At 41.1% G+C, this 24,662-nt stretch overlaps 1 protein-coding gene across 1 annotated transcript in view; it reads left to right on the forward strand.

The window, feature by feature from the left end:
* The window catches only part of SLC26A8 (solute carrier family 26 member 8), a 77,633-nt gene that overhangs the window by 47,203 nt on the left and 5,768 nt on the right, over positions 1–24,662 (forward strand). The window contains exons 9-17 of the mRNA XM_046006496.1: positions 7,344–7,491; positions 8,334–8,447; positions 13,968–14,045; positions 16,362–16,457; positions 17,702–17,808; positions 17,890–17,959; positions 18,380–18,472; positions 18,582–18,713; positions 22,554–22,925. Coding sequence (XP_045862452.1) covers positions 7,344–7,491; positions 8,334–8,447; positions 13,968–14,045; positions 16,362–16,457; positions 17,702–17,808; positions 17,890–17,959; positions 18,380–18,472; positions 18,582–18,713; positions 22,554–22,925 — 1,210 coding nt within the window. The remainder of the gene's footprint in view (positions 1–7,343; positions 7,492–8,333; positions 8,448–13,967; positions 14,046–16,361; positions 16,458–17,701; positions 17,809–17,889; positions 17,960–18,379; positions 18,473–18,581; positions 18,714–22,553; positions 22,926–24,662) is intronic.

A 24,662-nucleotide genomic window follows, 5' to 3' on the forward strand; every position in this document is an offset into this window, starting at 1 on the left:
TATTGACTTGCTAAAATGATGGTAAGAAATTTTGCGTTTATGTATATGAAGGATGTTGGCCTGAGAGTTTCTTTTCTTGTAAAATCTGTATCTGGCTTTAGTATCAGAGTATTGTAGACATTATAAAACGTTTTGGATGTATTCTCTTGTCTTTAATTTCTGGAAGAGTTTCTATAGAACTGGCATTATTTCTTCATGGTAGAATTCATCAGTGAGGATATTTAGGCCTGAAGTTTTCACTGTGGAAATTAACTACAAATTCAATTTTTAATAGGCTATTATTTAAGTACAACTACTATTATGTTACATAAACTTTCTCTATACATCAGGTTATCCATTTCTTCTCGAGAGTACTCAATTTTGATGATTCAAAGAATTTGCCCATTTAAAGTGTCAAATATATTGACAAAAAGTTATTTTTAATGTTTTCTTGCTATCTTGTTTTACTAACAGCTTTACTAATGTATAATTCATATGCTGCAAATTTCACCATTTTAAACTGTACACTTTCGTTGCTTTTAGTATATTCTCAAAGTTGTACAACCATCATTGCTATCTAATTTTAAAATATTTTATCACTCCCCAAAAAGAAGCCCTGTCCCATTTGTTCCCCTCCACAGCCCTGGGCTACCACTTAATCTAAGTTCTTTTATTTTTATTTTAATTTTTTAATTTAAGTAAACTCCACACCACACATGGGACTTGAACTCACAACCCCAAGATCAAGAGTCACATGTTCTACTGACTGAGCCAGCCAGGCGCCCCTTAATCTAATTTCGACTTCTAGGAATTTGCTTATTCTGCAATGGAATCATAAAATGTATGGTGTTTTGACTTTAGCTTCTTTCACTCAGCATAATATTTTCAAGATTCATCCGTATTGTACCATGGATAATTCCTATTTATGGCTGAGTAATATTCCATCATATGGATATACCACCTTTTGTTAATCAGTTCATCAGTTGATAGACATTTCATTTATTTCCAACTTTTGGTTATCATAAATAGGGCTATGAACATTGATGTACAGGTTTTTCTTTTGAGCACCTGTTTTCATTCCTTTTGAGTTTATACATAAGAGTAGATTTTTGTTGGGTCATACGGTAATTCTATGTTGAACTTGTTAAGGAGCTGCCAAACTATTTTCTACAGCAGCAGCACCATTTTACTTTCCCACCAGTAATGCACAAAGTTCCAATTTCTTCCTATGCTCAGCAACATTTGCTATTTTTTATTATTATTGTTATTACCCTTTTAGTAAGTATGAGGTGGTACATCATTCTGGCTTTGCTCTGCATTTCTCTAAGGGCTAATGATGTTGAGCATTTTTTCATATGCCTACTGGTCATTTGTATATCTTTTTAGAGAAATATCTATTCGAGTCCTTAGACTATTTTTAATTGAGTTATTTGTCTTTTTGTTGTTGAGTTGTAGGAATTTGGGATACTAGACCCTTCTCAGATAAATTCGCAAGAATTTTCTCCTTTACTGTGGGCTGTCATTTCACTTCCTCAACAGATCCTTGAAAGCACAAAGATTTTTAATATTGATGAAGTCCAATTCATTTTTTCCTTTGTTGTTTGAGCTCTTGGTATTACAAAGTCACGTAATGTAATCCAAGGTCATGAAGATTTACCTATATGTTTTCTTCTAAGCATCTTATAGTTTCAGTCTACATTTAGGCCTTTAATCCATTTCAAGTTCATTGTTGTATATGTTGTAAGATAAGGCTCTGACTTCATTCTTTTGCATGTGAATATCCAATTGTCTCCATACCATTTGGTGATGAGACTGTTCTTTCCCAATTTAGTGGTCTTGGCACTCTTGGTGAAAATCAATTGACCATGAATGTTTGAGTTTATTTCTGAACTCTCAATTCTATTCTGTTGATCTGTATACCAATCTTAATTACTACAACTTCACAGTAAGTTTTGAAATGGAATACCCTGAGCCCTCCACCTTTATTCTTCTTTATTTTAGAATCAGCTTTTCCATTTCTGCAAAAGAGTCATTGAAACTTTGATAGGTATTGCCTTGAATCTATATGTCACTTTGAGGTTTTTACCAGCAAAACATATAAAATATGTTTAAATTGGTGAATATAAAAATTCTAAAAGAGGTGGGTAGCTCAGTCATTTGGGCATCTGCCTTCAGTTCAGGTCCTGATCCCAGAGTCCTGGAGTCAAGTCCCATGTTGGGCTTCCTTCCTGTTCAATGAGGGCTCTCCTTTTCTCTTTCTCCCTCTACCCCTCTCCACTGCATTTTTTTTTCTCTCTCTCTCTCAGATAAATGAATAAAATCTTTTTTTAAAAGAAGAAACCCATTTTTTCACCCTCCCAAAATGCTGTAGAACCAACTTTTGTTATTTTGTAAATTGTTAAATAAAAAGAACAAATTAAGCATTTATCATGCTTTTCCTATAAGAACTGCTCTTTGGGATATCCAAATCATTGATATTCAGATACTTCACTTTATAGAAGTATTACAGCCATTTAAGGGAGAAGGAATTATAGAATTAGGATATCACCATTAAAGTATACTAGTATAACATCTGTTAACATCACAAAAAGACACAATAACAAGCTATCAGAAAAAGAAATTAAAAAAACAATCCCATTTATAATTGCATGAAAAAGAATAAAATACATAAGAATAAATTTGGGGGTATAGCTCAGGGGTAGAGCATTTGACTGCATAAGAATAAATTTAACAAAGGAGGTGGAAGACATATACTGAAAACTATAAGACATTGATGAAAGAAATTGAAGAAGACACAAATAAATGGAAAAATATTCCATCCTCATGGATTGGAAGAACTAATATTGTTAAAATGTTCATACTGCCCAAAGCAATCTACAAATTCAGTGCAATTCTATCAAAGTTCCAATGGTATTTTGCACAGAAATAGAACAATCTTTATTTTAAAGATTTGTTATATATTCTAGAGAGAAAACACAAGCACAAGCAGGTGGAGGGACAGAGGGAAAGATCTCCAAGCAGACTTCCCACAGAGGGCAAGGCTCAATTCCAGGACCCCGAGATTATAACCTGAGCAGAAGGCAGAGGCTTAACCAACTGAGCCAACCAGGTGCTTCTAATTATAGTTTTTTTAAAAAGACATTTTATGCCTCCTGACAGAATTACACACTACCAACTATGAACTATTTTTGCCCCCCAAAACTAGCCCATATCTGACCAAACCCAAAAGGCTAACTACCAATTTATAAGAAATACAAAAGAGGAATATGTTAAATGATAATTCAGAGATGCAATCAGCAAAATCTTTTGGGAAAAGGACCAGTGTCCTTTAACAACAACAACAACAACAACAGCTTTTGTTGCAGGGAGGAAAAACAAGTGGAGCAAGAACCTATAGCTTAAAAGAGAGTTAAGAGACATAACAACCAATTGTAACATATGGATCTTATTTGGGTTCTAATTGAAACAAACTGTAAAATATATATTTATAAGACATTTGGGAAAATTTGAACATTAATTATATATTTGATTATATTGATAAGTTGGTATTAATCTTCCTGTGTATATCTTTCAAATAGGTACACTAAAATGTTTACAATTAAAACTATAGAATGCCTGGTATTTGCTTCAAAATAATCTTGGAATAGGCAGTGGGTAGGAATACAAATGAAATAAGACTGATTATAAATTGTTAAGTGTTGAAAGTGAGTGATGGGTATACAAGAGCTCACTATACCATTCTTTCTTCTTTTGCAAATATTGGGAAATTCTCCATATTAAAAATAAATTACCAAATATTTATGAGTGTTACTCAATGATGCATGCCCATGAAGGGAACCAAAAACAATCTCTGACTCCTAAGAAGTCAGCCTAAAGTTGACCACACAGAACCTGTCTTAGATACTCTGGATAACAGAGTGAAATTCCTAAACCCATTCGCAAACAGATAAGCATCCATTCCTATAAGAAGCAGGATAATCTTTAATTCTCTGATCAGCAATCTGATAGTAATACTGACAAAGAAGAAAGTTTATTTTCTTAAGGAGAGTTTCCTGGTTAACAATATGGTGGGAGATATACCTGGGAAGAAGTTCTACTAGTGATAATATGAGACTGGCAATGTTTTATATGATGTGATCTTAGAAGAAATTATATACATATTGACTTAATAGAATTAGATGACAGTGACTACCAGCAAGATGGACAAGTCTCAACAATCTGGTGACCTCAAATCAACAGGAGTTGAGAGAGGATTTGGGAAGATGGTGGAATAAAAAGCACCAGGAAACTCTCTCCCCACCTAGACAAAAATTGCACTAGCAGAATCTGCCTGATATAACTATTGTGGAACTCTATAACATATTGAAGCCTTATAACCTCTAGGGGAAGGCATGGGTGGTAAATTGCAATTAATTTCAGGAAATTTCAGCTTTTAGCACAGTGACAGCTACCATCACTCACATTCAGCCTTATGGCAGGCAGTGGAATACCCGGAGCAAGTTGCACACAACTTGAGGGAGGAAGCATGGGCAAAGAAGACCCTGTCCTCCAAATATTGAGGATCTTCCTTCCAATTGCTGATTTCTACTTCTGACCACAAAGGTGCAAACAAAAACATGAACAGCCTTTGTTGTTGCACCTAGCTCCCATTTGTTGCAAATCCCTCCCAGTCTGGTAAAAGTGACTTCCAAGGGATTTAAAGGGCTAGTGCCCCTTTTTAAATTCATTTTTCTCTTTTTTCCCCTTTTGGAAGTCATACATTAAAGATTAGGAGATTTATTTTTTTTAAGATTTTATTTATTTATTTGACAGAGATCACAAGTAGGCAGAGAGGCAGGCAGAGAGAGAGAGGAGGAAGCAGGCTCCCTGCTAAGCAGAGAGTCTGATGTGGGGCTCAATCCCAGGACCCTGGTGCCACCCAGGTGCCCCAAAGATTAGGAGATTAAAAAAAAAAAACTGTATATATAAGAAAAATTAGAACGTAACTACACATGCCCAGAGAAAGGTACAGTCTCAGAAAAACCCTGAGAAAACCTTAAGTTTATACATCAAGCTTATCCTCAGCATAAAAACAGCCTACAACAACAATTACAAAAAACAGCAAACTCTGGGAATGGGGAGAATCTGATTTCCAGAGTTATCACATTATTAGATTCAAATACACAATATTCCACAAAAATCTGAAGGCAGATAAAGGAAGTATGGTTCATTCAAAAGAAAAAAGAAACAAGGACAGCAGTTGTCCTGAAAAAGGCCTGATGGCAGATCTATGAGCTTATGCTCATAGTTAAAGAACTAAAGAACTACCTCATGTTAAAGAACTCATGTTAAAGAACTAAAGGAACTAAAGGAAAATGTGGAGAAAGTCATGAAAACAATGTATGAACAAACTGGAAATATCAATAAAGAGAGAAAACTTAAAAAGAATCTAAAAAGAAGTTATGGGGCTAAGAAGTATAATAACAGGAGAATTCACTAGAGGGATTCAAAAACAGATTTGAGCAGTCAGAAGAAGGACTTGGTGAACTTGAAGATAATGCAAATTATTGAGTCTGAGGAACAAAAGGAAAAAAGGTCAGAGAAAAATGAACAGAGTTGTAAGGACCTATGGGACACCATCAAGTAGAACAACATACACTTCATGGGAATCTCAGAAGGAGATGAGAGAAAGAAAGAGATGGGGAACAATATTTGAAGAAAAAAAATGGCTGAAAACTTCCCAAATTTGATGGAAGACATGAATGTAAATCTAAATCTAACAAATTCCTAGTAAGAGAAACTCCAAGAGACCTGTATCTAGATATATAATCAAACTTCAAAAGATAAAGAGAGGGGCACCTGGGTGGCTCAGTGGGTTAAAGCCTCTGCCTTTGGCTCAGGTCATGATCTCAGGGTCCTAGAATCAAGCCCCACGTCAGGCTCTCTGCTCAGTGGGGAGCCTGCTTCCCCCTCTCTCTCTGCCTGCCTCTCTGCATACTTGTGATCTCTGTCAAACAAATAAAATCTTTAAAAACAAACAAACAAACAAAAGACAAAAAGAATCTTGAAAGCAAAAAGAGAAGTGACTCGTCATACATACACAAGGGCTTATCAATAAAGTAATGAACAGATTTTTCATCAGAAGCTTCGGAGGTGAGAATGCAGTGGGCCAACATATTCAAAGTGCTAAAAGAAAAAGAAAACTGTCAACCAAGAATCCTATATCCAGCAAAATTTTCCCTCAAAAGTGATGGAGAAATTAAAGCATTCCCAGATAAACAAAAGCTGAAGGAGTTTATTACCACTTGAACTGCCATGCAAGATATGCTCAAGGGAGTTTTGCAGGGTGAAATGAAAGGACACTAGACAGTAGCTTAAAGCTGTGTAAAGAAATAAAGATCTTAATAAAGGTAAATATTGGGAAATTATAAAAACTAATGTTTTTAACAATAGTTTGTAATTCTACTTTTTATTTTTTACATAATTTTAAGAGACCAACACATTTAAAAGAATCACTAATTTGGGGGCACCTGGGTGGCTCAGTCGGCTAAGCAACTGCCTTCAGCAGGACCTCGAGGTCACTATGTTGAGTGGACTAAGCCAGTCACAAAAAGACAAATGCTGTATGACTCCACTTTTATGGGGTGCTGAGAATAGTCCAAATCATCAAGACAGAAAGGAGAACAGTGGTTGCCAGGGCTGAGGGAGGGAGGAGGGAAATGGAGAGTTGTTGGTTAACGGGATTAATACAGTTCCAGTTTTGTAAGGTGAGTGTCGGGTGTGGATGATGGAGATGGTCGCACATTATGAATGTATTTACCGCCATTGGTACACTTAACCAGGGGTAAGATGGTAGATTTTATGTTATGCATATTTACCAAGACAAAAAAATTTGGGGGAAAAACTACAGAAGGGAAGGTGTGGTTAGAATTGGAAGTAATTTGTACAAAGGACAGTGATTTAAGTTATACCCTGAAATATTTGAGCATGAGTAGAATAGAATTCATTGAGCTTTTTAGCTGTAACCCATCACAGACATGGTATCTGCCTGTTGTTTGTCCACTGGTATGATCTCCCAACAGTGTGGATGAGCTATTTTCCCTCAATCTTTGTTGCTTCCCTGTCCTGTTTGTTGCTGTTGCTATGTGGCAAAAACGTTGACCTGGAAGACAGCAGAGCATGTTTTCACAACGGCTTTTATAACCTGGCTGGGTTTGCTTGTGGTTTTTGGTAGACTGCTGCCTCAGTTGTTCTTCTTATCTCTTATTGTTGTTGTTTTTTTTTTTAAGGGTCAGGCCAGTTGCCGCACATGATAAGTCTGGAGTGGGGGAGGGACCAATAAATTGTTCCTGCTATCTAGGAATGATTTCACCATTTTATTCCAGCTTCATGTTTCCTGTGACACCAGATTTGAAGATTCTTCCTGAACTTATTTTAGAAGCCTTCTCCTTAGCTTTAGTGAGCTCCTCTCTGCTCATATTTCTAGGCAAGAAGATTGCCAGTAACCATAACTACCACGTGAATTCCAACCAGGTGAGATGACAGGCCTTTCTCTTATATCCTCTGACCCTATGTCTTTGTTCTCCAATCTGAGTCTCCTGCTAATATGAAGACCGCATTCTTTGTAACCAGAGAGTCAGTGAGACTGTAATTTGAATTATAATTACCCAAGGATTTTTGAGGAGTGTGGCATACTTAACTTTGAAGTCACTTAAATTAACACGAATGTTATTCCCCCAGAACAGCTATGGTGTAGGGAGGCAAGAAGATAACATATGGCATCATGTTGTTAAGCTAGCAGAATTCCTCTCTTAATTTTGTCTTTCTTTCCAAGTCCTGAGGAGTCAAGCACATACTAAGGCACAATAAGAAATGCTAGGGAATATCAAAACCAGGCTACTAACATAATTACACTACTCTCCCAGAAACAGTCCTTCTTTGTTTGTTTGTTTAATTTCCCCACTATTCTAAGTTTGGCTCTTTTCCTAGAACTCCAAAGAGAGATGTGGAAGCAAGAGGTATCCCACTTTGATCTTGAAGTAGTATAAAAGGGAGGGAGAAAAATAGTACTATGTTTCCCTCTGCCATTCTATGTCCCAGTAATCATGTGAAAGGGAATAATAAGACAAAAAGTTCATTTCTCACTTTGAAAAAGTGCTTTTGTTATGATGGCTAGCTAAAATGAAGATTCGAGTTAGTCCAGGAATCAGATTTGCCATCCTTTTGTTTTTTCTAAGAATATTTCAGTGTTGTCTAAAATGATGGAAACAATCTTATCATCAAACATAAGAAATAGACAGTATACCTTGAGTTCAAACTCAACCCTGCCTTCTTCCACAAACAGTGGGCCAAATGTGTTTGCCATTTCTTTACAGGATTTAATAGCCATTGGCCTTTGCAATGTCATCAGCTCATTTTTCAGATCTTGTGTGTTTACTGGTGCTATTATCAGGACGATTATCCAAGATAAGACTGGAGGAAGACAGCAGGTATGTTGGAATAGAATTTTGTCTTTAATATGACACATATTTATACTACTCATATGTATATTCATAGGAGAGTATTTTATTCATTTAATTTTGTTGCTGCTTTATTTTAAGATTTTATTTATTTGTTTGAGAGAGAGAACATGAGCAGGGTGGAGGGGCAGAGAGAGAGGGAGAAGTGGACTCCCTACTGAGCAGGAAGATCAAGGGGGGGGGGGGGCTCAATCCCAGGATCTTGAGATCAAGACCTGGGCCAAAGGCAGACACTCAACCAACCGAGACAACCTGGTGCCCCATACTGCTGCTTTAATGTTATGTTTGTTAGGGAAGGTCTCTCAGAGCAACTTGGATTTCACGCTTGCCTAAATTTTTGCTTGGACTTTTATCTCAAAAACTATTGCCAATGTAGAACTTATAAGTCATTTTCTGTAGAAATATTATTCTATGTGAGAAGTTTCTATGTATTAGCCCATAAAGACCCATTTTTCATGTAACCTCTCCCAAAGAATAATATTTCAGGTAAACTAACCATCACCTCTTAACATTGTTTTCCATGGAAAGATATATGCCCAGTCCTCATCTGGGAAAGCAAAAATACATCTCTCCCCATACGAGGTGCAGAACTAGAAAATTTCCTAGTTTCCCCAAGGCACATGGCAAGAGGCTTTCATGATAGAGAGTAAGGTCTTTGTCTAGATGAGCCTAGAGAATTTATGACCAGTCTGCCTTGGAATATAAGCAAATCATCTGGGTCAGATTCTCTTCAGGTATGCTGAATTAGTAAACTAAATGTGTGGGTCAGAGGGGAGAACAAAGGGGAGGATGATGGTAGAGAAGACTTTAAAGGCCAGCTCTTTGTCTAACTGCAGGCATGAGATTTTGTATGTCCAATGTCCATAGGTTCTGAACTGACTAGATAGAAATTCCAGCTCTACTGCATGGGAGGTGTCCCAGCTCAGCTCTGCAGCATGATGAAATGTCAGAGAACTATCAGAATCGAAACTGGAGTAAGCCCAGAGAATGGGTCAGTGTTCAGAGGGCAGAGAAACAGTGACAGAGGTCAACAATGAGCTTAGGTCTCAGACACGTGATAGAACCTTAAGTGTCGGAGAATGGACACTACACTTTAACAGGGGAAGATAAAGTGTCCCCGACCCTCGGTAGATACAGGTGAAATATAAGATCAAAGCTAATAAAACTTAGCAGGGTCAAGAGTTTGAGTCTAGAGTAAGACCATGTCATGTCACTTCACGTTCTGCCAGACACGCTGGCCTGTAAGGTGTAGCTCTTTTCCACCACTGTTGGGCAGAAAGAAGGAAGGTGGGCTCTGTAAAAAAGAAGAATGTTCTCTGCACATGTGTACGAACATTCAATTCAAAGGAGGGGATTTCATGACAAGAAGAGGAAACGGCCATCCCAGACATTAGTCTCCACTAACTTTTAACAACATGCCTTGTATATTCAGTAGGTAAGTGTAAGATACATGTGGGGAGAAACAACACACACAGTTGGAAAAACTAAATCTCAGGGCAAGTAACATTAAGTGCAGAGTAAGTCGTATAAATATGTTGAGTGAAATAAGTCAAGCAGAGAAAGTCAATTATCATAAAAAAATGGTTTCACTTACTTGTGGAACGTAAGGAATAGAATGGAGGACATTAGGAGAAGGAAGGGAAAAGTGAAGGGCGGGAAATCAGAGAAATCCAAGAAACAAACTGAGGGTTTTGGGGGGAGGATGGATGAGCCCAGTGATGGGTATTAAGGAGGGCACATATTGCATGGAGCATTGGTTGTTATATATAAGCAATGAATCATAGAACTCTGCATCAAAAACTAATGAGGCACTGTATGGTGACTAACATAACATAATAAAAAAGAATAAAAATAAAAAGTGCCATAAATCTATAAATACAAGAAAAAGATGGATGGAGGAAGTGGACTTCTGTAGATTATTGAAAGAAGGTTAGGACTGGGGTGCCTGGTGGCTCAGTCAGTTAAGAAGCTGCCTTCAGCTCTGGTCATGATCCCGGGGTCCTGGGATTGAGCCCCTTGTTGGGCTCCGTGCTCAGCAGGGAGTCGGCTTGAGATTCTCTCTCTCTCCTTTTGTCCTTCCCCCTACTTGGTCTCTCTCTTTCTCTCTCTCAAATAAATAAATAAAATCTTAAAAAAGAAAGAAAGAAAGGGAGGAAGGAAGGAAGGAAGGGAAAGAGAGAAAGAAAGAGAAAAGAAGGTATGTTAGGATATGTATAGCTAGGAGGAAAGAAAGGCTTCAGTTCAGCTTGAGTTGCATTTAGCCTGTCGGAAAAATCACCCAATTCAGAGGCAGCCTGGGGCTTTCATCTATTTGCTGCTGCTGCTGCTGCTGCTGCTGCTGCTGCTGCTGCTGCTGCTGCTGCTGCTGCTGCTGCTGCTGCTGCTGCTCCTGCTGCTGCCGCCGCTGCTGCATTGTTCTCCTGTCCCTACCAATGACTCTCCCTGTGGCATAGTGATGCTTCACAGACGGGCATTCTCCTAGGGATCCTGGTCAACCCTTCCCTGAGACCCTAATTTGCCCAGTAAATCGAAGGTTTGAGCAGAGAATGTTAGTTGGCCCCTGGCTCTGGAGGCACTGGAGATCTCCAGCCTCCACTCTTGAGTTTCTAATCCGGACAAGCAAAGGCCTCTGAGATTCATTCAGCCCTCTTCATCCCACAGCAGTGGGGTGTTCTCTCTATCCCTCCTCTCTGGGGATTTTTGAGTCACTTTGCCTGGGAATGCCTTCATTTCTTCCAAGTTCCTCAGAACTCTGGGAGGAGAAGCTAGGGGCCAGGCTCTATACCTCTCAGACATGACCTGCCACCAAAGGCCACTTTTTTTTTTTTTAATCTAAATTTCACTTAATTTCCCTTGTCTAGAACCCACTTATCTTCCCTGGTTACAGCAAAATGTATTGGTTCTTCCAGCCAAGCCTTGGATTTCAGTGTTGGCAGGCCAGGGCAGAGGGAATATGAAGAGCCCCAGACCTGTGGTCAGTTGGACTGTCCCCCACTCCATCGTCCGGCTCCCCTCATTCTAACATTCTAACCACTGGATTTCCATGTTCTCCTTGATTGGGCTCCTTTCCTTGTTCCCTGCTTTCCAAGGAGGGGATTTCATAATAGTCTTCTATCCTTCTTCTAGCCATGTCCCCAGACTCTCAGAACTGCTTTAAAAAAAATATTATTATAAAAGAAAGAAAAGAAGGAGATATAAAAGAAAGAAATGTATTGTATTCTTCTTAGAGGAAGCAAATGGGCCAGTTGGAGAGAGCCTAGATTTTGGAGTCAGCCGGTCAGATAGATTGGAACCTGACTCAGTGGTTCCTACATGGGTGAACTTGGGTGAGTTACTTTTGCTTTTTGAGGCTGTAGTCCTCATCTGTAAAATGGGGCTAAAGATAACTTCTCAGTTAGGAGAATTAAATTAGATGGTAATAGTGCCTATCATAGCCCCTGTCACTTAGGAAGTTAAAAATTGTAGCTTCTACCCCAAGTTCCCACGGCCTGGGCCAGTACTTGGCAATGTGCTCGTCAACTCTGTGGAACCCACTGTGTATGGAGTAGTTGGTGTCTGAGGGTCTGCATGTTGATAGTGGCTGTGGCTTGTGGGAACTCACAGTGCCTTGAATTCCCAAAGAAAAGGCAGAGTCAGCAGAGTCAGTTTTTGTTCAAGAAAATCTGGGAAAGAGATGGAAAATGGGAGCAGAATAGCAAAATATGCATGAGATGTAAAGTTCTACATGCTTGCTGTCTTTAGACCCTGTTCAGACACTGAGTCTGAGATGCAGAGAGCCATCAAGCATCCTCGATGGCACGATGCCACCAAGGATGACTCTCTGATCCCAAAGTCTGCTCCTTTGCGTGTGCAGCCAGGGAGACACAATTATTGGCAGGACTCCCACCCCTCTCTCAGCAGCAAATTTTGTGGGATTCAGTGTCGGATTTGTACTCATTTAAATCTAGGTTTTATGCAGCTTTTTTTTTTTTAGCATCTGCCTATCTTTGTTTCCTTCAATCAGAAGAACTTGGAGAAAAGAAGTGGGAGGTAGGTCAAGCCTATCCAGGAATGCCAAAAAAAAAAAAAAAAAAAAAAAGACCAAGGCAAACAAAAACAAAAACAAACCAAACAGCAAGAAAAAAGAAGTGGTAGGAAGGAAAAGTGCTGGTGTACTTTCCTGTGCTGATCAAAGTAGTTTTTCTACAGTGCCAACGAAGACCACCCGATGCAAGACCCTTATTAGACTAGATCCGGCAACAGCCTGATGTCTACATTGGTTGGAGAAGCTCATGTTCTCAGTTACCTGTTTCAGTTCCACAGGGTATAAAATGTGTGTCCGCAGAACTTCCTGAGTTTCAGTTGTAGTGGCCCATTTTCCTCAAACTCCTTTCAACCCAACCATTGTGGAAAGAAGGAAGCAGGAAATTGCTTTCCTTGCTTTTACTTTTAGTGATGCATTTATAAGCAAATAGCAGTGAGCAGAGAGAGGGAATCCAGTAAGAAGGTTTTTCTTTCTTTCTTTCTTTCCACTCCTAAGAAACGAAGAGAAAAATTTCAGCATCATTGCTGATCTGTCACTTAATGGATTAGCTTTGAGGGACTCCCTCAGATCTTGCTTGTTTGGGCCATAGTTCTGATCAGTGGTTTGTTTTATCTTTCCCCACACAGATCCCCCAACACAGTGGGAGATTATATTTTTTTTTATCCATTTTTGTTATTAGAGGTTTAAACGATGGAGATTTATCCATGGAGGACATATTGAGTCCAAGACTCTGTCCAGAGAGCCATGAGACTCTAAAGGGAACTGTGTGGCTCAGTTTGCTATCTGTAGTTGCCAATCAGAACCCCTGCTTACCAAGCAACACTGAGCCCAGAGTCATGCAGCTAGCATAGGACCCAGAGCTGCTCTCTGCAGCCCTGACTCACATTTGTAACTTTTTTTAATGGTAATGAAGCAGAGAAAAACTGAGGAACATCAGAAATTATTATCATTGCATTTTTAAGATGGAGCATTTCTAACGCTGTTTCGTGGGAAGCTAGCTATCCAAGCTCCAAGCAGGAGAGTGAGGAGGGAGATATTTACTGATATGGGAAATGGAGGGGTTGGGATTTTAGGGTGGACAGTAATGGGTCTACTAGGGCTTTTCTAGAATGTTCCAGGAGGAGTTAAATTTGGGAGGGAATGCATACCTGACCTTAGAAGACTCCAGATTTCACAGCGCAAAGCTAGGGCATTAAAGATTCAAATAGCCAAGACAATTTAGCACTTTTCAGAAAGCATTCATGCATTCATTTGACAAGTATTTCTTGAGTACCTAGTGTATGCTTAGCGCTTTGACAAAACCTGAAAATGTCAGCTCAACAAAAAATGCACTTAGGCTGGATGGTTACACTCAACTCCTTTTAAGAAAAAAAACAACACGCTTCTCACCAAGCAGAAGGCCTCAGTTGCAGACAGGGACCAATACGTTCCTGATGGTCTCTCTCCAACTGGCTCTGTCTCCTCAGTTTGCATCTCTGGTAGGCGCAGGTGTGATGCTGCTCCTGATGGTGAAGGTGGGACACTTTTTCCATGAAATGCCAAATGTAAGTAGAACTGATAAATAACCAAGTGGGGAAAGATCAGATCTCCAGATTGTGTCTTGGCGGGGCATTCACCTTGTCCCCAGGGGTGACCCTGTCCTAGCTCACATCCCTTCCCTTTAAAATAATAGCATCTGCCTCACAAGATTGGGAGTTAAATCAAGTAATGTTTGTAATATAGAGAGAACAGCGTTGAGCTAATCATAAGTGCACAAGAATTATTAGGTATTATTGTCACTCTTCTCACTCTCATTAATCTTCTTTTTCCTGCTTAAGCTATAAAGTAAGTTTTATAAGTAAGGATTTAGTTAAAGATGACCAAAATAGACTTCAGATGCCAGAACGCCCCTCACCGACTCAGGCTTGGAAACTCATTGTATATTCATGCCATCTGTTTTCCTAAGCTGTTTCCAGAAGGCCTTGTTCTGCATTCGTATGAACTCAATCCCCCTATTACTGCCTTCTGCCTTGTGATGAGTTTACACTAGACAGCAGGTTCTGAAAGTTGGGTTTTAACCCTGTTCAGCTGGGGCGCCTCTATATACTTGCCATTTCTTCCCTTTGTGAGAGACTGATCACCCTGCATTTAGAAATGCCAGGAGCATTAATGATTGACTGTCATCAATTTGTTCTCAGTTACAATACAGATCAGTGCTCAGTGACCATAATTTCCTTGTAAATTTCCTTAATGTTCCCTTTCGCCATGTTTAGATAGTATTAAGGGAGGTGGGAAGAAATTTCATGACTAGGGGGAGCAGCTTGATTACAAGCTGGAGTGGTTGCAAATATCCCCATGCTTTTGAACACCTCCATCCCACCTGGTAAATATCAGGTTTCAGGAGAGCAGGACTACCTCAAGGTTCCTGCTGCCTTCTGCTCTTGTGATTCAGAGATCTTGGAACTCAGCCCCAGAATCTATATGCATGGAAGGTGGGATTAAGCTTGTATTTATCACACAAGCTGTCCTCTGATTCCTACCAGAAGTCATCTCCAGAATGTAGCTTCTATAGCAAGGTGCATTAACTCTTAGAGTCTATTTTAGGAGAACCGCTCACTAATTCACTTTGAATAGGGATTTTCTTCTCTCTCTCTCTCTCTCTCTCTTTGTCTTTTTTTCTGTATAGCTAGAAGAATCAGAATTCTTTAAAACTGCAAACAAATAAAAATCTGTCAGAATTCACCAAGGCCCGCCTTTATTATACATATATTAGAAAAAGAACATGCCTTGCTTTTGGCTCACATTATTTTTATAGCATCTGGTTAGGATGTTTCTGGTTGAGAAGATATGAACACCAACTGATCAGTAGAATATCCAAACTGCTGTAATAATGGGGCTCTATGAGCATTAAACTATGAATGAGCCCTTCCTTGGGGATAGATTTTGGATAACTTGTTATAAAATTCTTATTGGAGTAGTTGGTGGAGCATCCTGGCTAGGATCTCAACCAGTTAGCAAGAGGACTGACACAATATTTTTAAAAATATGATACACAATAGTATCTTCAATATTCCAATTTTATGTGAAAAAATATATAGCACATACCAAAATGTTAAGCATGATTATCTCTTGGATGATGGAAACTATATGTAAGTCTACTTCTTTCTTTATACATGAGCATGTTTTACCTTAATATTCAGAAAGGCAACATTTTTTAAAATATTTTTTAAATCTTTTTAATAATATTTTTTAATTTTAAAAATTAAACATCTTTTCATTTATTTAATTAATTTATTTATTTATTTGACAGAGATCACAAGTAGGCAGAGAGGCAGGCAGAGAGAGAGATGGGGAAGCAGGCTCCCTTCGAGCAGAAAGCCTGATGTGGGGCTTGATCCTAGGAGCCTGGGATCATGACCTGAGCCAAAGGCAAAGGCTTTAACTTACTGAGTCACCCAGGTGCCCCACATTTAGAGATTCTTGACTGGAAAGAAGATGAAGATGGAAAAGAAATGATTTCTGCTGACTTTTTCTTTACCTATCCCTCCTCTGCTGACTTATTGAGTCCACTGATCACTGAGTAATCTCAGAAAACCAGAGTGAGTTTAGACCCAGCCATTCCTGGTGATAGGATCAGTTCTAATTCCCAAGCAGAGTATATAGAGGAGATGGCTAGGAAATGGCTAAGAAATGGTAAGCTAGTGCAGGGACTGCATGAAAACTAAAAATGTTTCTTAAAGTACGTTAGATTCTGCCTTGAAGCCCTGAGGATTTTTAACATTTCTGAGCAGCATGGCTGACTTTTTTGTGGTTCCTTTGTGAAGAACTGGGAATTCTACCTCTGAAGGGAAAATGAAGCAGGGTTTCCCTTTTCCCTATAGGCTGTCCTGGCTGGTATTATTCTGAGCAACATCCTACCCTACCTTGAAACCATTTACAACCTACCCAGTCTATGGAGGCAGAATCAATATGACTGTGTGAGTAGAGATACACTGGCTGAGATAGGGAAGGACAGAGGGGTAGGTTGCCAAGAGGGAACAAGAACAAGCAAAAGAGATCAAGGTGAAGGACACTAGCAATTCTTTGATAACTAATACTCTAGCTTAAAAAGGGGGGGGGAGTCAAGGTTATTGGTGCATGGAAATACTGAGACTTCATTCCAAAATGACACAAAATTAATAAAAAGAAATTAAGTGGCTACGGGTAGATGCAAATCTAGTAAAAAGGATTTGTCATCCATGACACAGTTGAATGATTTCTAATCCGGTTAGTGTGAACACATTCCAGGATAAGAGGCACAAATCTTACTAAGAGAAGACAGTGTCGTCTACGGCCATACCACCCTGAATGCTCCCGATCTCATCTGATCTCGGAATCTAAGCAGGGTCGGGCCTGGTTAGTACTCGGATGGGAGAAGGCAGTGTCTTGCCAGGCACACTAAACGTTGGAGCACCTTCCCTCCTTCTAGAGCACACTACTGGGGACATAAAGGGGAAACAGCAAAAAATAAAGATGACAGATGTAATATCATGAGAGGAGAAAGACCCAATAGAGGCAAAGAGATATGAAAGGGGATAGTTTTGGGATCCAGGTCTCAGAGGATCTAAGAGAGGATATGATCCAGCACACAGATATCACTTCTTGACCTTTGAGGATGGATAGAACTTCCAACTGGAGTGAAGAGAATGAGGGAAAGTTAAGCATGGATACTAACAAGTGGCAAGTGAAGGGGGGAAGGAAATATTTAAGGGAGTTTGAGCCTATCCACTCTGTGAAGATGAGTCAGGTCGCCTGCTGAGAGTAATGGAGAAGGTGTTAGGATAAGAGCTTGACATGTTGTTAAAGGCTCACCATAACCATGATAGGTCTTAAAATAGCAATTACTGTTCATTTGGTGAGCATTCTGGGTTGCTTTGGGACCAGGATTTCTAATCTCAAAAGAGCCTATAAAGTAGATATTGTTATCCCAATTTTGCACATGAGATTTCAAGAGAGAATTGAAAAGAGAAATGACCAAGGCCTACAAGAATTGCTAGACAGCCTTGGAACCCAATCTTTGTGATGGTGTCAGTCCATAAGGCTGTGGAATTTGTGCTCTAGGTATCAGTTCTAGGTATCAGGAGGGAGTGGGGAAGAGGGGCTTGAGAGATAGAGCTGGTGGTTTTCTCAGTTCTGCTTGTTGTCATGGTCTTCCTTTTCCCTTCTTCCCCTCTTCCATAAGGTTATTTGGTTGGTGACATTCACATCTGCCATTTTCCTGGGACTGGATGTTGGTCTACTTCTTTCAGTAGCTTTTGCCTTCTTCATCATCACTGTTCAGTCACACAGGTACTTTGTCTCAGGTAACAGGAGGTTGGCCATGGTGAGGTAAGGCAACTACGACCTAAAAGCAAATACATTTCCTTTCAGAACTAAGATCCTCCTCCTGGGTCAGATCCCTAACACCAACATATATAGAAACTTCAGTGACTATCGGGAGGTAAGACTCCAAATCAATCCCACTCCTTTGCCCAAAGGATGGGCTAGACCAGGCCCGCTGCTTAGTTTTTCTACAAAATCCCTTTGCTGTTGTTGGCTGCAACAACACCTCCCAAGGCGGGGAGAGGAAGGCAAAAAGGCAGAGGCAGGTGACATAAACAGGTAGATCCTTAGAGTGCAGTAGCCAGCTAAGGATCATGTCCCCTAGCGAGAGGGAGGCCAAGAAAAAGAAAGGAGCAAATGGGGGGGGGGGGAGAAGAAAGCAGGAAAAGCAGGGGATGAAAATGGGCGGAAAGAACTTGCTAATTCTGGCCTCTCATAAAGAAGAATACAGATTCTCCAGGGGGTTCTAGAGATTTTTTTTTTCCTTCCTCCAAAAAAGAGCTGAGAAATCGCCCTCCATGTCACATCTGTCTCGCAGGTCACAAACATTCCTGGGGTGAAAATCTTGCAGTGCTGCAACTCCATCACTTTTGTCAACGTTGATGATCTAAAGCGCAAGCTGCTGAAAGAGGTGATGGCCGCCCTCCCCCCCTGCCTTTCTCCACCGGCTCCCTCCACCCTCAGGGGCCCCTCTCTTCACCCACTCACCATCTGACCTCAACGTCTCTCACTTCTCTCAGGTTGAAATGGTAAGGGTGCCGCTTAAAGAAGAAGAAGTGTTCCGTCTGTTTAGTCGAAGTGAAGAAGGCCCACAGGAAGAAAGGATTTGTCATTGTTTCTGCAACTGTGACGAAGTGGAGCCATCACCCAGGGTTAGAAGCCTCTCTCCCTTTCTGCACAACATTCCCCACATTTTATAAAGACATGCACTAGTCCTTTAAAAAGAAGAAGGAGAGAAAATTGAAACCCCCTCAGGGATTTCAGCTCTGAGATGGGCTCTCGGGTAATGGGAAGTCAAAGATTTCTACTCAGAAACGAAGACACAGGTCCCCTTTTGAGATTTAGATCTTGACCTAAGTAGGAAGGAGGAGATGGCTGAGTCCCTACTCAATGGCCAGTGAGTAATCTGAGCACAGGGAGTACACTCTGCGTATTGAAATTGATAGTAAGATCTTAGTTGTACCTGTTTTCCCTGCCTGGCTTTAGATTTCTGAAAACAAGTGACTTAGAAGTTGTTTTCCAGAGGTGCCTGTGTGGCTCAGTTGGTTAAGCATCCAATTCTTGATTTTGGCTTAGGTCATGATCTTGGGGTTGTGGGATCGAGCCCTGAGTCAGACTCTGTACTGGGCGTGGTGCCTACCTGGGATTCTCTTTTTCCTTCTCCCTCTGCTCCTCATCCCCCCTCTTAAAAAAAAAAAAAAAAAAAAAGATTGTTTCTAATTCCCACTAGGGCAGCAGAGTCGCGGTGGCTGGGGTTCCCAAGGATGTGCCAGGGTCTCCTGATGTCTGCCTGTGACCAAGGAGATGATGATGGGGTGTGGAGGGCAGATAAGCATAGATGGAAATTTGAAGGTTATTTTAGCTGATGAATTACAAAGTGTTCATTATTTCTGACTCGGACGTGGTCTAAATTAATTCCCTTCATCTAATATTTATTCCCTTTCCACACAGTTCATTTGTAGCTTTGGGACCTTTCACCCAGTCTATACCAATACTCTGGAGGGGCAGTTCTGTGTACACACACACGTGTGTGTGCACGCACACACAGACACAACTTTACTCCCCTCAACAGAAACACCCCTGTCCCCCTCCTATGTAGGCCCTTGCAAACACTAAGCACCCATTCTCACTCCCATATACCCTAATGGAGCATAGGTTCTACTCAACTCCCTGAAAACACCAAATTCCCTTCCCAAGAGGACAGAATATCACTTTATCTAATTTTTGTTTCCACGCTGCACTGAGCATCATAGCGGGTGTTTACAGGACATCAGCAAATATATTTTAGAGTAGAATAGGATTGCCTAGTATTTCTTGAGCTTCTACTCTGCACCCAGAACTGTGACACTTTGAAAAAGGAAAACGAATTTGAAGGGTCTCTGTCCTCAGGGAGTTCTTTTTTCTTTTTCTTTTTTATTGTGGTAAAACCCATCACATAAAATTTACCATCTTAACGATTTTGAAGTGTAGAGTTCAATAGTATTAAATATATTCACCTTGTTCTGCAACCATCCCTACCTTCTATCAACAGATTTTTTTTTAAAGATTTTACTTATTTACGTATTTGACAAAGAGATAGAGCGAGCATAAGCAGGGGGAGGAGCAGAGGCAGAGGGAGAAGCAGCCTCCCCACTGAGCAGGGAGCCTGATGCGGGACTTGATCCCCGGACTCCAGGATCATGACCTGAGCTGAAGGCAGACGCCAAACCAACTGAGCCACCCAGGCGCCCTTATCTGCAGATTTTTTTCATCTTGCAGAACTGGAACTCTGTCCCCATTAAACAAGAGCTCCCCATTTCCTCCTCCTCCCAGCCCCTGGCTACCTCTATTCTACCATCTGTCTCTATGAATTTGACTATTCCAGATCCCTCATTATGTGGAATCATACAGGATTTGTCTTTCTGTCACTGGCTTACTTCACTCAGAGTAATGTTGTCAAGGTTCGTCCAGGTTGTTCTTTTTTAGAAATGTATTTTTCATGAAAATTTTGAACATAAACAAAAGTAGAGACAAGTATAACGAGCCTCAATATACCCACCATCCTCTTTAAGATTTATCAGTTCATAGTCAATTTTGTTTCATCTCTATTCCCACCCATGTTTAGCCCCTCAAAATCACAGAATTATTTTGGAGCAATTCATGGAATTTTATTTTATTTTAGCGATCCTACTTTTAAGTTATCTCTACACCCAATGTGGGGCTTGAACTCACAACCTTGAGATCAAGAGTTACATGTTCTACTGACTGAGCCAGTCAGGGCCCAACACATGGAATTTTAAGTCAGGCTAGAGAGATGGCTCTCTATTAATGTGACGAACAAGGCTTTTACTGTGTATTATCCATCCTAGGGTATATCTTCTTTTCACTTCTCTGAAATTTGAATTCATTGTGTAATTGATGTCATGTCACAATTTAATTTGCAGTGACTTGTTTTTCTTTCTTGACATATAAAGTATTGGTACATCTTAAAATCAATGAAGTAGGGGGCTCTTGGGTGGCTCAGTTGGTTACGCATCTGCCTTTGGCTTGGGTCATGATCCCAGAGTCCTAGGATTGAGCCCCGGTGTTCCAGAATCGACTCCCGTGTTGGGCTTCCTGCTCAGTGGGGAGTCTGCTTCTCTGCCCCTCTGCTGGCTCATGATTTCTCTCTCTCTCTCTCTCTCTTTTTCTCTAGCGTGTGCACACACACATGCATGTGCTTTCTCTCTCTCAACTAAATAAAATGTTTAAGGAAAAATTGATAAAGTAAGACAGTCAACCATTCCATACATTATACTGTCATGTTCAGAATTGTGTTTTTCAATTTTAACAACTCTAAGACATCAGGTATAGAGAGATCAGCATGATTTCAAAAAGTCAGGCAAATGTCCTGGTAGCAATGGACTTAAGCTAGGCAGGAGAGAAAAATTTGAATTTAGGTCAGGTGGGGAAAAAGAGGACTCCCAGCCTGTGGATAAGGTTGGACAAAGACACCGGGGTGGAAATGCGTATGGGGTCCTCCGAGTAATAGGCCTCGGAAATTCAGGCAGACAATGGTGCAAGCGGATCTTGAAAGTCCTTAAGGGACAAGAGTGTGTAGAGTGGAAGGAGAGTAAGGGGAGAGTAAGGGAAGGCTCTCAGAGGTCTCCTTTCACCTGGAGGACCTTGCATCTCCCCGCCACTGAGCCCGTCTTCCGCTGTTCCCCCAAAAGCCTGGCCTCAGTGACTCTCAACTCTTGAGAAACACCCATCTCCGTTGAACTATAATTTATTAGCCACCCACATCACTTTTTTTTTTTTTTGCTATACAACATATATTATTTTGTGCAGTTTTTCCCTAGAAGAAACATCACCCCAACTATACCACTCTAGCAAATGAACTTTTAAAAAATTTTCCATGTACCTTATAGTTCTTGTCTATCTATGTTGTTGTTTATCCTTTGAATGGGCACATGCCCTCTCCCCAGGCAGAACCTGATGCCTGTGACTGCGGAGCGGGGCATTCCACACCTTGCGTACTGTTGTATTCCTGGTGCTTGGTACTGTCCTTAAGCTATGGCAGGCACTCCAAGCCTATTAGGATGAAAGGAGCAAAAGGTAAAGACAGCCCCGCTCAAGTAACCTCTATCTTCTTAAGGAAGTCTGATGAAAGATGGAGGCATTGAGAAAGGGACCAATGGAAGAAACACCTCAGACAATATGTTAGGAGGTGCTGGAGACAAATTAGAACCCAGGGAGGAGGGGAAGGAATAAAGCAGAGATGATCTTAAGTCTGGTTCACAGGACAATGAAATCGTCACTGGTGCACTGAGGGAAACTGGGAGGGAAATGATGGGGCTTGTAGTTTTAGGTGTGAGCTCAAAGGGACAATGAGGTATCCAAGTGAAATCCAAGCTCCTGGTCCACAGGGAGCTTTCCTGCAAGAGAGGGCGGTGAGTCCGTAGACAGAAATGGCATAGTGGTCGCCCTTCTTTGAGCCTCCTCACGGTCCTCCCCTAATTCTGTTGTCTCAGGTTGTCTACACGGAACGATTTGAAAGTAAACGGGACCAAGACTCTTCCTCCATTAACCTGATCCGCTGCTCGCGTTTTGACAGCATGAACATGAGCCAGTCCATGTCTGATGAACAAGTACCTTATACCCAATCTTCCACCTCCCACAGAAACCCCAGACAAAACTACGAGGACGTGGACCAAGCCTGGCTTTCTAATAACCCCTCTAGAAACAGCTCAATGCCACTGCCTGGCATTGCTGAAAAGCAGGGGAGGAACAGATCATTCCTCCCCTTCTCAGATAGCTCTCTTCTAACCAGTATCCACACCATTATCCTGGATTTCTCCATGGTCCATTTTGTGGATCCACAGGCTTTGGTGTCATTAAGACAGGTAAGTACTGAGGAGGCTTTCACAAGAGCCGGGATCCCCTCCTACCCGTGCCTGCCCGCATCCTGACTGAACACTGTTAGTCACTGATCAGCTGCTATGTGACTCCAGGACCACTAGAAACTTGGCCACTAAAGACAATTTAAGGTCAACCAGAATAGGGGGTGCTGGGTGGCTCAGGAGGTTAAGCGTCGGCCTTTGGCTCAGGTCATGATCCCGGGGTCCCAGGATTGAACCCTACATCAGACTCCCTCTCCCTCTGCCTGCCACTCTCTCTGCTTATGTTCTTGCTCTTTCTGACAAATAAATAAATAAAATGTTAAAAAAAAAAAAAAGGCGGGGAGGGGATTGGTCAATCAGATTAAAAAGAAAATGAACCACTCTATTGAACTGGGATTGGTTCTCTAAGCATGGCATATTCTTTCTCAAAAACTCAAAAGTGGGTCATTTTAATACCACTGAGGTGGCCATCTGTGCTACACACCCAGTCCCTCTTAGGATATCCTAGGAGTTCACTGCAGACCTTTCCAAGAACAGGTCTGAATGCTACAGAAAAAAAACACACTGAGAATCTTCTGCGATATTGCAGCTCTGCAGTGGACATTGTCAAAGATGCTCAGATGTGAGGATGTGGTAAGAGGACATAACAAGCCTGGGGCTGCCTGGTCCACGACCTACAGGATCTCCCCAGTTCCTTTCACCTTGCCTGCATCTTTGGGTAAAGAGGACAGGGACGACTTTTCCTTCAGAAACTGTGGCCCTGAGTCCTGGCTTCTCTCCTCCTCTCTGGTTTCTCTGACAGTCGTGGTTCCTCTCCTTATGCAATGTTTAGACCCATAACTAGCCATATCAGCTTTATTGCTAATGTCTCATAAGTTCAGTATCTGCTTTTTAGCCACCTTATGTCCATGTGCAGCCCTGTCTCATTCTTGCTCCCGTTGGTGATGGCTCGTGTGTAAACAACCCAAACACTCACTTCCCGGGTCTGACTGTGCCCACTTTTTTTTTTCATTGAGATCTATCTCTTCAGTTGACTTTCCTTCTTTTATCCTCTGATCCTATCAAATCTTCTTATTCCTAAAGAACTCTGATTCTCTCTTATGGGAATCCAGCTCCTCTTGGGTCTTGAGGCAACAGGAAACTTCTGGGAGCAGAAAGAACTCTGGTTGGCTGTCCGTGGTTGTGTCCTCTAGCCCGGCTTTGCTACTGTTCTCCATCCATCTGACCCAAGGTAGTTTAGTAAATTACACTGGGTCTTCACTTCCTCATCTATAAAATGAAAAGCTCAGAAGAAGTTGATGTTAAGGGCTCCCCCATCCAAGACATCCCTGTCTCCACCCCATTTTCAGATTCAGTTATACTCAGTGTCTTACCTTTGGGGCATTTCCGTCTTCGGTTGCACTGCAGGGCTGTGCAGAGGAGTTCTGAATATGAGGCTCAGGATTCCTGAATTCCATTCTCTACTATGTCACTTAACCATCTCTTGGCACGTTTTTGGTTTTTTTCTCCTCTGCTCGGTGAATTCCAGGAAGAAGGAGTCCCATGCATACACTAAACAATAATACCAAGACCTGGCTGTTCCTGAGCCTGAGGGCTGTCCGGTATGTTCCCATCACACCCGTGTCTGTGCCTGTCTTAGCACTGTCCTCAGGAGCACCATCTCTTGGTGTGAACTGTTTCCCACCTGAGCTCATGGGCAACACTCCCTCTCAGTCCCCGCCCCACATGAGAACATGTGAT

This window comes from Meles meles, chromosome 5 (genome assembly GCF_922984935.1).
Source record: "Meles meles chromosome 5, mMelMel3.1 paternal haplotype, whole genome shotgun sequence".
NCBI classification, from domain to species: Eukaryota; Metazoa; Chordata; class Mammalia; order Carnivora; family Mustelidae; genus Meles; species Meles meles.